The sequence below is a fragment of the Papio anubis genome, chromosome 9 (assembly GCF_008728515.1).
Source record: "Papio anubis isolate 15944 chromosome 9, Panubis1.0, whole genome shotgun sequence".
In the NCBI taxonomy this organism is placed as follows: domain Eukaryota; kingdom Metazoa; phylum Chordata; class Mammalia; order Primates; family Cercopithecidae; genus Papio; species Papio anubis.
The window spans coordinates 44,559,055-44,572,977 of record NC_044984.1 but is presented as its reverse complement, the minus strand read 5'-3'; the positions used below and the strand labels follow the sequence as shown (position 1 = coordinate 44,572,977).

General features: G+C 44.2%; 1 protein-coding gene across 1 annotated transcript; it reads right to left on the bottom strand.

The window, feature by feature from the left end:
- Positions 1-8,444: 8,444 nt before the first annotated feature.
- Positions 8,445-8,987, bottom strand: LOC100998078 (60S ribosomal protein L27a). Its single transcript, XM_003906345.4, has one exon. It carries the CDS (start codon positions 8,963-8,965, stop codon positions 8,519-8,521), a length of 447 nt encoding a protein of 148 aa, XP_003906394.1. The 5' UTR covers positions 8,966-8,987; the 3' UTR covers positions 8,445-8,518.
- Between the last annotated feature and the right edge of the window lie 4,936 nt (positions 8,988-13,923).

Here is a 13,923-nt window from a genome sequence, read left to right as displayed (position 1 = left end):
CTCCACAACCCCAACAATTACTAATTTCCTTTCTGTCTCTAGATTTGCCTATCCTGGAAATTTCATAGAATCATACAATATGTAGCTTTTGGTATCTGACTTCTTTAACTTAGCATAATATTTAAAAGTTCATCTATGTTGTAGCATGTATCAGTATTTCATTCCTTTTTATGGCTGAATCATATTCCATTGTATGACTATACTACATTTAGTTTGTCCACTCACTTTAAATGTCCAATGATGGATATTTGGGTTATTTCCACTTTTTGGCTTTTATGAATAATGCTGCTATGAGCATTCATGTACAAATTTTTGTGTGGACATATGCTTTCATTTATTTTGGATATATACCTAGGAGTAGAGTTGCTGGATCATATGGTAACTTTATTTTATTTTATTTTTGAGACAGAGTCTCACTGTCGCCAAGGCTGAAGTGCAATGGTGCAATCTCGGCTCACTGCAACTTCTGCCTCCTGGGTTCAAGCAATTCTCCTGCCTCAGCCTCCCAAGTAGCCGGGATTACAGACGCCTGCCACCAGGCCCAGCTAATTTTTTTGTATTTTTAGTAGAGACGGGGTTTTGCCATGTTGGCCAGGCTGGTCTCGAACTCCCAAACTCAGGTGATCTGCCTGCCTCGCCTCCCAAAGTGCTGGGGTTACAGGCATGAGCCACCGTGCCTGGCCATATGATAAGTTTAGATTTAACTTTTTGAGGACTTGCCAACCTGTTTTCCAAAGTTGCTGTACCATTTTATGTTCTCATCAGCAGTTTCTGGTCACTAATTTCTCTACATCCTTGCCAACATTCCTTATTACCCATGGTTTTGTTTATAGCTATCTTATTAGATATGAAGTGATATGTCACTGTGTTTTTGCTTTGCATTTCCCTAATGACTAATGATATTGAGTATCTTTTTTTTTTTTTTTGAGACAGAGTCTTGCTCAGTCGCCCAGGCTGGAGTGCCCGTGGCGCGATCTCGGCTCACTGCAAGCTCCGCCTCCCGGGTTCACGCCATTCTCCTGCCTCAGCCTCCCGAGTAGCTGGGACTACAGGCGCCCGCCACTACGCCTGGCTAATTTTTTTTGTATTTTTAGTAGAGACGGGGTTTCACCGTGTTAGCCAGGATGGTCTTGATCTCCTGACCTCGTGATTCGCCCGTCTCAGCCTCCCAAAGTGCTGGGATTACAGGCGTGAGCCTCCGCGCCCGGCCGATGTTGAGTATCTTATTGGCCATTGTATATTTTCTTTGGAGAAATGTCTATTCAAGACTTTTGCCCATTATTTTTTACTTGGGTTGTCTTTTTATTGTTGAGATATTAAGAGTTCTTTACATATTCTGGATACTTATCAGATGTATAGCTTGCAAATATTTTTCTCCCATTCCATGGGATGTTTTTTAAGTTCTTCTTAGTGATTCTTTGAAATGAGAACTTTTTTTTTTTTTTTTTTTTTTTTTTGAGACAGAGTCTCACTCTGTTGCCCAGGCTGGAGTGCAGTGGCACAATCTCGGCTCACTGCAACCTCCACCTCCTGGGTTCAAGCTATTCTCCTGCCTCAGCCTCCTGTGTAGCTGGGACTACAGGCACGTGCCACCATGCCCAGCTAATTTTTTGCATTTTTAGTAGAGGCAAGGTTTTACCGTGTTAGCCAGGATGGTCTTGATCTCCCGACCTCGTGATCCGCCTGCCTCAGCCACCCAAAGTGGTGGGATTACAGGCGTGAGCCACTGGGCCTGGCCCTTTTTTTTTTTTTTTTTTTTCCCCCCCGAGATGGAGTCTTGCTCTGTCACCCAGGCTGGAGTGCACTGGCGCAATCTTGGCTCACTGCAACCTCCGCCTCCCAGGTTCAAGCAATTCTCCTGCCTCAGCCTCCCAAGTAGCTGGGACTGCAGGCGCCCACCATCACGCCCGACTAATTTTTTTTTTGTATTTTTAGTAGAAATGGGGTTTCACCGTGTTCGCCAGGATGGTCTCGATCTCCTGACCCCATGATCCACCCACCTCGGCCTCCCAAAGTGCTGGGATTACAGGCGTGAGCCACTGTGCCCAGCCTTTGTTTTGTATTTTTAATACAGTCGGGGTTTCGCCATATTGACCAGGCTGGCCTCGAACTCCTGACCTTGTGATCCCCTCATCTTGGCCTCCCAAAGTGCTGGGATTACAGGCGTGAGCCACTGAGCCCAGCCAGAACATTTTTAATATTGATGAAATCCAATTTATCCATTTTCTTTGGTTGCTTGATAAAATCTGTGCTGCTTGAGCTTTATGTGTCATATCTAAGAATGTAATACAGTTTAAATCAAATCATTTATATAGATGGGATCTCATAAAAAAAAATTTGCCTGGGGACCCACACACTGTAAGACTGGCCCTGTTTCCATTACTGAGTTTTGTCTACTTTCGAAGGGAAGGGAATTAGACTATACCTTTTGAAGGTGGGATATCAAAGAATCTAAGAAAATATTTACAGCCACCACTTGAACACCTAGAATGATGGAGTTGCCATCAACTGCAGTTTTTTACACTGATTTTTCAAATGGAAAAAATAAAATACTTGGAAGGCTAATGCTTCCCCCAAATGGGGGAAAGCATACTTCTGGAAATTAAAACTGTTTGAGGTAGGTTTTTTTGTTTTGTTTTGTTTTGTTTTGTTTTGTTTTTGTCATTCTATGAGTTTTACACTGATAAACATGTTTACTAATCATTTATCACTAATTAAATAGTAGAGCAAATTTCTAAACAATGCCCTACAGATAATAAACATCTTTTGACTATGCATATAAAATGCTGTACCTCAATTGTTCCCAGTCCTGGTTACTCTCTCAGCAGTAGAATTAGAAGCCACATTTGAGATGGTTTTATTCAGTTATTTATTTTTTGTCTTTCTGTGTCTGGTTTATTTCATTTTACATAATGTCCTCTAGTTCCATCCATGTTGTTGCAAATAATAAAATTTCGTTCTTTTTATGATGTGATAATATTACATTGTGTATTAGTACCACATTTTCTTTTTTCACTCGTCTATTGATGGACACTTAAGTTGATTTCATATCTTGGCTATTGTGAATAGTGCTGCAATAAATATGGGAGTGCAGATATCTCTTCAATACACTGATTTCTTTTCTTTTGGATGTATAAGCCAGCAGTAGTAGCTATACTTATATCACACAAAAAAGATTTCAAATTGCTGGGTCATATGGGGTAGCTCTATTTTAATTTTTTTAAGGAATCTCCATACTGTTCTCTATAGTGGCTATACCAATTTACATACATTCCCTCTAACAGGATGTGGATTATTCTTTCTCCATCCAAATCCTTGCCAACATTTGTTATTGTCTTTCTTTTTTTTTTTTTTTTTGAGACAGAGTCTTACTCTGTCACCCAGGTTGGAGTGCAGTGGTGCGATCTTGGCTTACTGCAACCTCTGCCTCCCAGGTTCCAGTGATTCCCCTGCTTCAGCCTCCCGAGTAGCTGGGATTACAGGTGCCCGCCACCATGCCTGGCTAATTTTTGTATTTTTAGTAGAGACGGGGTTCCTTTTTTTTTTTTTTTTTGAGGCGGAGTCTTGCTCTGTCACCCAGGCTGGAGTGCAGTGGCGCCATCTCAGCTCACTGCAAGCTCCGCTTCTTGGGTTCACACCATTCTCCTGCCTCAGCCTCCGGAGTAGCTGGGACTACAGGCGCCCGCCACCAAGTCCGGCTAATTTTTTTTTGTATTTTTTTAGTAGAGACGGAGTTTCACCGTATTAGCCAGGATGGTCTCGATCTCCTGACCTCGTGATCCACCCGCCTTGGCCTCCCAAAGTGCTGGGATTACAGGCATGAGCCACTGCGCCTGGCAAGACGGGGTTTCACCGTGTTGGCCAGGCTTGTCTCGAACTCCTGACCTCAGGCAAACAAGATTTTTTTTTTTTTTTTTTTTCCCGAGACAGAGTCTCGCTCTGTCGCCCAGGCTGGAGTGCAGTGGCCAGATCTCAGCTCACTGCAAGCTCCGCCTCCCGGGTTCACGCCATTCTCCGGCCTCAGCCTCCCGACTAGCTGGGACTACAGGCGCCCACCACCTCGCCCAGCTAGTTTTTTTTTTTGTATTTTTTAGTAGAGACGGGGTTTCACCGTGTTAGCCAGGATGGTCTCAATCTCCTGACCTCGTGATCCACCCTTCTCGGCCTCCCAAAGTGCTGGGATTACAGGCCCGGCCCCCACAAGGTGGTTTTTTAAACATGATCTTCAATGCTTTGACATAGATTTCATTGAGAAGTTGAGTCCATATCCTCTCTCCATGAAGGTGGGTAATTTGTGGCTGTTTCAATGAACAGACTACAGAATAAGTGATGCTGTGTGACTTCCATGGTTGTGTCATAAAAAGCTATTCAGTTTCTGCCTAAGTCTCTTGGAACATGCTTGTTCTTAGGATACTTCCTCTTAGAACCCAGCCATGAACTTGTGAGCCCAAGCCACTTGAAGAGGCCATCTTTAGGTGCTCAGGTCAACAATCCCAACTAAACCCAGCTTTTGAGTCATCCTAGCCCAGATGCTACACATGTGAATGAAAGAGACTCCAGATTATTCTGGTCATCTGAGTCCCTCCAGCTGATACCCTGCTGTGCCCAGTCCAAATTCCTGTTGCGTAAAATCTATGAGCCAAATAAAATGGTTGTTGTTTTATGCCACCAAGTTTGGGGTTGCATATATATTGAAACAGTGTACTATCTTTTTTAAAAATTGTATTTATGGCCGGGCGCGGTGGCTCAAGCCTGTAATCCCAGCACTTTGGGAGGCCGAGGCGGGTGGATCACGAGGTCAGGAGATCAAGACCATCCTGGCTAACATGGTGAAACCCCGTCTCTACTAAAAATACAAAAAACTAGCCGGGCGAGGTGGCGGGCGCCTGTAGTCCCAGCTACTCGGAGGCTGAGGCGGGAGAATGGTGTGAACCCAGGAGGCGGAGCTTGCAGTGAGCCGAGATCGCGCCACTGCACTCCAGCCTGGGCGACACAGCGAGACTCCGTCTCAAAAAAAAAAAAAAAAAAAAAAAAAAAAAAAAAATTGTATTTATTTATTTTTTATTTCAATAGGTTTTGGGGGAATAGGTGGTATTTGGTTACATGAATAAGTTTTTTAGTGGTGATTTCTGAGATTTTGGTACACCCATCACTAGAGCAGTGTACATTGTAACCACTGTATAGTCTTTTATCCCTCACCCCTGTCCTACCCTTTCCCGAGTCCACAAAGTCCAACTGTGTCATTCTTCTGCCTTTGTATCCTCAAAGCTTAGCTCCCACTTATGAGGGAGAATATAACGATGTTTGATTTTCCATTCCTGAGTTACTTCACTTAGAATAATGGTCTCCAATTCCATCCAGGTTGCTACAAATAAAATTATTTAGTTCCTTTTTATGGCTGAGTAGTATTCCATGGTGTGTGTGTGTGTGCGCGCGTGTGTGTGTGTGTATTATTTTCTTTTTCCACTCATTGATCGATGGGCATTTGGTCTGGTTCCATATTTTTGCAATTGCAAATTGTGCTGCCATAAACATGTATGTGTCAGTATCTTTTTCATATAATGACTTCATCTGAGTAGACACCCAGGAGTGGGTTTGCTGGATCAAATGATAGATCTACTTTTAGCACTTTAAGGACTCTCCACACTGTTTTCCATAGTGGTTGTATTCAACCAACAGTGTAAAAGTGTTCCCATTTTACCACATCCATGCCAAATCTGTTATTTTTGATTTTTTGATTATGGCCATTCTTGCAGGAGTAAGGTGGTATTGCATTTCCCTGATAATTAGTGGATTTGATTTGCATTTCCCTGATAATTAGTGGTTTTGATTTGCATTTCCCTGATAATTAGTGATGTTGAACAATTTTTTTTTTTTTTTTTTTGAGACGGAGTCTTGCTCTGTCGCCCAGGCTGGAGTGCAGTGGCCGGATCTCAGCTCACTGCAAGCTCCGCCTCCCAGGTTTACGCCATTCTCCTGCCTCAGCCTCCTGTGTAGCTGGGACTACAGGCGCCCGCCACCTCGCCCAGCTAGTTTTTTTTGTATTTTTTAGTAGAGACGGGGTTTCACCATGTTAGCCAGGATGGTCTCGATCTCCTGACCTCGTGATCCGCCCGTCTTGGCCTCCCAAAGTGCTGGGATTACAGGCTTGAGCCACCGTGCCCGGCCTATGTTGAACAATTTTTATATTTTTTTTTGGCCATTTGTGTATCTTCTTTTGAGAATTGTCTATTCATGTTCTTAGTGTTTTTGTTTGTTTGTTTGTTTTTTGAGACAGAGTCTCACTCTGTCGCCCAGGCTGGAGTGCAGTGGCCCGATCTCAGTTCACTTCACTGCAGCCTCCCCCTATAGGGTTCAAGCAATTCTCCTCCCTCAGCCTCCTGAGTAGCTGAGATTAGAGGCACATGCCACGTGCCCAGCTAATTTATTTTTGTTTTGAGACAGAGTCTTGTTCTGTTGCCTGGGCTGGAGTGCAGTGGCACACTCTCTGCTCACTGCAACCTCCACCTCCCAGGTTCAAGTGATTCTCCCTGCCTCAGCCTCCTAAGTAGCTGGGATTATAGGCGCCCACCACCATGCCCGGCTTTTTTTTTTTTTTTTTTTTAATTTTTAGTAGAGACAGGGTTTCACCATGTTGGCCAGGCTGGTCTTGAACTCCTGACCTCAGGTGATCCACCTGCCTCAGCCTCCCAAAATGCTGGGATTACAGGTGTCAGCTATTGCACCCGGCTATTCTGTTGTTGTTGTTGTTGTTTGTATTTTTAGTACAGACAGGATTTCACTATGTTGGCCAGGCTGGTCTTGAACTCCTGACCTCAAGTGATCCGCCCACCTCAGCCTCCCAAAGTGCTGGGATTACAGGTGTGAGCCACCATGCCTGGCCTGAAACAGTGTTCTTTCTACAAATCAATAAGAAAAAAAAACAAACAAACATAAAAGTGGGCAAAGGGTATAAATGCTCAAAAGTATAAAACTCCTAGAAGATAACATAGGAGAAAATGTAGATGGCATTGGGTTTGGTGATTCCTTTTTAGATATAACACCAAAGGTATAATCCTATGAAAGAAATTATTGATAAAGGTTGACTTTATTAAAATGAAAATTTTCTGCTTTGCAAAAGACACTGTCAAGAGAACGAAAAATTAAGCTACAGACTGGGAGAAAATATTTGCAAAAGACATAAGTACTATTAACCAAAATAAACAAAAAACTCTTAAAACTTGACAATACGGAAACAAACTATCCTATTTTTAAAAAATGGGCCATTTTGTTTACTTGATCTGAAAGAAGATAAAATAAAAAATTTAAAATGGGCCAAATACCTTAACAGACACCTTACCAAAGATGATGTACAGATGGTGGACAGGCGTGGTGGCTGATGCCTGTAATCCCAGCACTTTGGGAGGTGAGGCGGGCAGATCACGAGGTCAGGAGATTGAGACCAGCCTGACCAACATGGTGAAACCCAGTCTCTACTAAAAATACAAAAATTAGCTGGGCGTGGTAGCACGTGCCTGTAATCCCAAATACTCAGGAGTCTGAGGCAAGAGAATCCTTGAACCCGGAAGGCAGAGGTTGCAGTGAGCTGAGATCATGCCACTGCACTCCAGCCTGGGCGATCGAGTGAGACTCCATCTCAAAAAAAAAAAAAGATGTACAGGTGGCAAATACGTATATGAAAAATGCTCTAGGCCCACACAGTGGCTCATATCTTTAAACTCAGAGCTTTAGGAGGCCCAGGCAGGGAGATCACTTGAGGCCAGGAGTTCGAGACCACCTTGGCAACTCTTGTCTCTGCTAAAAATTATTATTATTATTTATTTTTTGAGATGCTGTCTCGTACCGTCTCCCGGTCTGGAGTGCAATGGTGCGATCCCGGCTCACTGCAACCTCCGCCTCCCAGGTTCAAGTGATTCTTCTGCCTCAGCCTCCCAAGTAGCTGGGACTACAGGCACCCACCACCACGCCCAGCTAATTTTTCATATTTTTAGTAGAGATGGGGTTTCACCATGTTGGCCAGGCTGGTCTCGAACTCCTGACCTCGTGATCCACCCGCCTCGGCCTCACATAGTGCTGGGATTACAGGCGTGAGCCACCACGCTCAGCCTTTATTTTAGACTTAATTTTTGAAAAATTGCTATCATTTTTTGAGACTGGGTCTCACTTTGTTGTCCAGGCTAGAGTAAAGTGGTACAATCATGGCTCACTGCAGTCTCAAACTCCTGGACTCAAGTGATCCTCCCACCTCAGCCTCCTGAGTAGCTGGGACTACAGGTGTGTGCCATGGACCTGGCTAACTTTATTTTTAATTTTTTTATAGAGATGGGATTCCATTTTTGCCCAGTCTGGTCCTCAACTCCTGGACTTAAGCAACTCAAGCAATTCTCCAGCCTTGGCCTCCCAGAGTGCCAAGATTATAGGCATGAGCCACTGTGTCTGGCCGAATTTTTTTTTTTTCTTACCCATTTTTTTTTTTTTTAAAGTAGTCAGCATTTAATGAATCTCCCTCCATGTGACCTCAAGCCACCAGGACACAGGCCCCCACAACACCCTTAATCTTCTCCTCAGCTCTTTTGCTGAAGAATTTGGCCTTCACGATGACAGGCTGCTTTGGGAGCTTTCCTTTTCCCAGAACTTTGTAGTAGCCCGATCGCACCACATCAATAATGGGAGCAGCCCCAGTCTTGTTTTTAGCAGCATTCACCCGTGTCTGCTCACTGACCAAAGTCCACAATTTGTGAAGGTTGACAGTTGGGCAGAAGCTCTGGTTCCTCTTTAAGTGGTAATGCCTCATACCAACTTTCCCAAAGTAGCCTGGGTGGTATTTGTCGGAGTTGATCCAGTGGTGATGCAGACCACCAGCATTACCGCAGCCTCCGGGGTGCTTCCGGTGCTTGCCTATGCGGCGGTGGCCGTGGCTCACGTGGCCCCGTAATTTCCGGGTCTTCCTCAGTCTGCATGGCATGTTGGCAGCCCAGACGAAAAAGCACCCATTTTTAATTGAGCTCTTTGTTTATTCTTTTCTTTTTCTTTTTTTCTTTTTTCTTTTCTTTTTTGCAGAGGCTGCTTAATACCTGCTGCTATTGAGTTGGGTGTTTGTTTTCTTTTTCTTTTTTGAGATGGAGTCTCATTCTGTCACTCAGGTTGGAGTGCATTGGTGCAATCTCAGCTCACTGCAACCTCCACTTCCCAGGTTCAAGTGATTCTCCCGCCTCAGTCTCCCGAGTAGCTGGGATTACAGGCGCGCACCACCACCCCCAGCTAATTTTTGAATTTTTTAATAGAGACGAGGTTTCATCATGTTGGCCAGGCCAGTCTCGAACTCCTGACCTCAAGTGATTCGCCTGCCTTAGCCTCACCAAAGTGGTGGGATTACAGGCGTGAGCCGTTGTGCCCAGGCAGGTTTTGAGAGTTCATTATATACTCTGGATACAAATCCTTTGTCAGATAGGTGATTTGCAATATTTCCTCCCGGTCCTAGCTTGCGATTTGTTTTTAGTTCTCCTAACAGTAGTTTTCAAATAGTATTAATTTTTAATTCTGATAGAGTCCAATGTATCAATTGCTCTTTTACGGATTGTGCTTCTGGAATCGTAGCTAAGACATTTTGCCTAAACCAAGTTGCAGAAAATATCAAACTGTAGCCTGAAGGAGCTGACTAAGGGCAAGAATCAGAGACTAAACCAGCCACTGAGGCAGGTACTGGGCAAGGGGTGTAGGTGTAGAGGAAGAGATTCAGTTGTGGATGGTAAGACAGTTGGGTGGATTTTCAGACAAGCAATGTGGTAGATATGATTGGTTAGCATTCAGCATCCATTTTCATCTCCTTTTAGCATACTTTCCTGAAGAGGCTAAAAAGCTAAGGATTGTATGTCTCAGAATGCCTTACAGCCAATCACATGTACTTGGGTGAGATTTCGAATGCAGAAGTGAGGCTGGGCTCATACCTGTAATTCTAGTAATTTGGGAGGCTGAGGCAGAATGGTTGCTTGAGCCCAGGAGTTTGAAACCAGCCTGCACAACACAATGGGACCCTGTATTACAAACTTTTTTTTTTTTTTTTTTTTTTTATAAATTAGCCAGTGTGGTGGTACATGTCTGTAGTCCCAGCTACTTGGGAGGCTGAGGTGGGAGGATTGTGTGAGCCCAGGAGTTCAAAGCTGTAGTGAGCTGTGATTGCGCCACTGCACTCCAGCCTAGATGACAGAGTGAGGCTCTGTCTCAAAAAATATATATAATAGAATGTAAAAGTGAGACAAAGGCCATCACCCTGCTACTTTGACTATTTCTCCTGGCCAAGCAAGGTTGTAGAGAAGTGTCATGTTTCTATTGCAGTGATACTGTTAGGTCTCTAGCTTTGCAAATATTGAGAGGTGGTTGCATCAGAGTTAGCAGTGGCAATGTCCTGATACAGCTGCCAGCTCCCTGGATCACAGCTGCAGCCCCTTATTCTTAAACCCAATTAGTGGAGACTTTCAGGTGCTTCACCCTCCCTGACAGTGGTAGAGGTAGCAGCTTCCCTTACCATGTTCCGGTGGTTATTCTTGGAGTTTCAACCCAAAGCTAGCTCCTCTAGACTTTCTTTTTCTTTCTTTCTTTTTTTTTTTTTTTTTGAGACGGAGTCTTGCTCTGTCACCAGGCTGGAGTGCAGTGGCATGATCTAGGCTCACTGAAACCCCTGCCTCTTGGGTTCAAGAGGTTCTCCTGCCTCAGCCTCCCGAGTAGCTGGGACTACAGGCGTGCACCACCATACCCAGCTAAATTTTGTATTTTTAGTAGAGACAGGGTTTCATCATGTTGGCCAGGATGATCTCCATCTTTTGGCCTCGTGATCCACCTGCCTCGGCCTCCCAAAGTGCTGGGATTACAGGCATGAGCCACCGTGCCCGGCCGCTCCTCTAGACTTTCTGAAGGATTTTGTAAGCACTTAATTCTTTGTATCCCTAAGATAGTTGCAGGGGTTTCTGTTTTCTGCACCAAATCCCCTCCAACTATCCTGAGTGATACATGCAGTCAGGATGTATCTGGGAGGAATGATAAAGAATCCAACATCTTCAGCTGGGCACAGTGGCTCATTCCTATAATCCCAGCACTTTGGGAGACCAAGGTGGGCGGTTCACTTGAGGCCAGGAGTTTGAGACCAGCCTGGCCAACATCGTGAAACTCCATCTCTACTAAAAACAAATACAAAAATTAGCCAGGCCTGGTGGCACATGCCTGTAATCCCAGCTACTCAGGAGGCTGAAGCATGAGAATCGCTTGAACCCTGGAAGTGGAGGTTGCCGTGAGCTGAGATCATGCCACTGCACTCCAGCCTGTGCCACAGAGTAACTCTGTCTCAAAAAAAAAAAAAAAAAAAAAAAAAAAAAAAAAGAACAAAACATCTTCTATCATGGGAAAAATGGGATTGTGGAAATGCATTCATTTGTTCAACAAGCATGTAACAGACATGGAGTGGGTGCTATAGCTAGATATCAAGAATACCTATCTTCCCTGAAAGAGCTTACATGACCTGATGATTTCATGGTATGATGATAGAGATATGTTAGAATACTATATGCTCACAGAGATGTTCTCAATCAGACTTGGTAGGATGTCATCAAAGAGGTAACCTCTAAGCTTGATTTTAACAGATGAGTAGGAATTGGCCAGCAAAGAAGGAGAAGAGCATTCTATTTTATTTTATTACTATTTTTTGAGACAGGATCTCTGCTGTCCCCCAGGCTGGAGTGCAGTGGTGCAGTCATGGCTCACTGCAGCCTAGACCTCCCAGGCTCAAGTGATCCTCCCACCTCAGCCTCTTAAGTAGCTGGGACCACAGGTGCATGCCACCGTGCCCAGCTCATTTTTGTATTTTTTGTAGAGACGGGGTTTCACCATGTTGCCCAAGGTGGTCTCAAACTCCTAGGCTCAAGTCGTCCTCCCTCCTCAGCCTCCCAAAGTGCTGAGATTACAGGTGTAAGCCACCGCCTGTAATAATTTGCTAGGGCAAATTATTAAGTAAAACTCTTAAATATCTGTGTTCACGCTTCTCCCACACCTTCCTAGGAAAGAGATGGGGAGAGGAGGTGTGTGTTTCTAAAGACTAGGCGCTAGACTAGGAGGTAGGGACAATGTAGAAGCTTCTTCGATGGGTAGGACAGGGGTGGAGGCTGGAGTTTGAAAGTGCTATCAGTAAGGAGAGGGAAGCAGTTGACCTAAGAGCTTCCCTAGAGACTAAAGGTAGGGCATCCTTAACCTGTCCTAAACTCTTCAGTCTTCTTTACTTCCTCAGTTCTCGTTAGATAATCAGATGGCATGGGATTCTGAAACAAAGCCTGGGTTCAGAGCCAGGGATACCACTTACTCACTAGGTGATCTTGTTCATATGACTTCACTTTTTAAAATCTGCCTTCTCATCTATAAGATAAGGATAATGATAATATCTCCATTGTATAGTGTTGTAAAGATCTAATTAGATAATGGATGTGAAAAAATGTTGAAAATTGTAAAACACTATGGTAATACCAGTCACTTTTTTTTTAAAAATTATACTTTAAGTTCCGGGGTACATGTGCAGAATGTACAGGTTTGTCACATAGGTATATACGTACCATGGTGGTTTGCTGCACCCATCAATCCATCATCTACATTGGGTGTTTCTCCTAATGCTATCCCTCCCCTAACCCCCCACCCCCAGACAGGCCCCGGTGTGTGATGTTCTCCTCCCTGTGTCCAAGTGTTCTCATTGTTCAACTCCCACTTACGAGTGAGAACATGCGGTGTTTGGTTTTCTGTTTTTGTATTAGTTTGCTGAGAATGATGGTTTTCAGCTTCATCCATGTCCCTGCGAAGGACATGAACTCATCTTTATGGCTGCATAGTATTCCATGGTGTATATGTGCCACATTTTCTTTATACAGGCTATCATTGATGGGCATTTGGGTTGGTTCCAAGTCTTTGCTATTGCAAATGATCAGTGTGCACACAATAAACATACGTGTGCCTGTATCTTTATAGTAGAATGACTTATAATCCTTTGGGTATATACTCAGTAATGGGATTGCTGGGTCAAATTTTTTGTTGTTGTTGTTGTTTTTGTTTCTTGAGACTGAGTCTCACTCTGTTGTGCAGGCTGGAGTGCAATGGCACAATCCCAGCTCACTGCAACCTTCCCCTCTTGGGTTCAAGTGAGTCTCCTGCCACAGCCTCCCAAGTAGCTGGGATTACAGGTGTGCGCCACAACACCTGGCTAATTTTTTTTATTTTTAGTAAAGACGGAGTTTCAGCATTTTGGCCAGGCTGGTCTCGAACTCCTGGCCTTAAGCAATCTGCCTGCCTCTGCCTCTCAAAGTGCTGGGATTATAGGCGTGAGCCACCATACCCAGCCCCACCAGTCAGTATTATTATGTAATAAGCAATGAAGTCTGGTTGATTGTATCTCAGGTATATCTCCTTCCCCAACTTTACTTCGGTTCATCCCCCTGCTCTGATTTGGTTCAGGCTTCTATCTTCTCTATGTCATTTCTGTAGACCCTCTATATTTTCAAGTGCTCCTAAAGAAATTTTTCCATAGATCTTACTTAAAAACTGTCTAGGACACGCTACTATCTACATAATAAAGGACAAACTCAACCGGGCATGGTAGCTTGTGCCTATAATCCCAACACTTTGGGAGGCTGAGGCAGGAGGATCATTTGAGCCCAGGAGCTTGAGACCAGCCTGAGCAATATGGTGAAACCCCATCTCTACAAAAAAATACAAAAATTAGCTGGGCATGATGGCACACACCTATAGTCACAGGTACTAGGAAAGCTGAGGTGGGAGGATCACTTGAGCTAGGAGGTTGAGGTTGCAGTGAGCAGAGATTACGCCACTGCACTCCAGCCTGGGTGACAGAGCAAGACCCTGTCTCAAAAAAAAAAAAAAAAAAAAGGACAAACT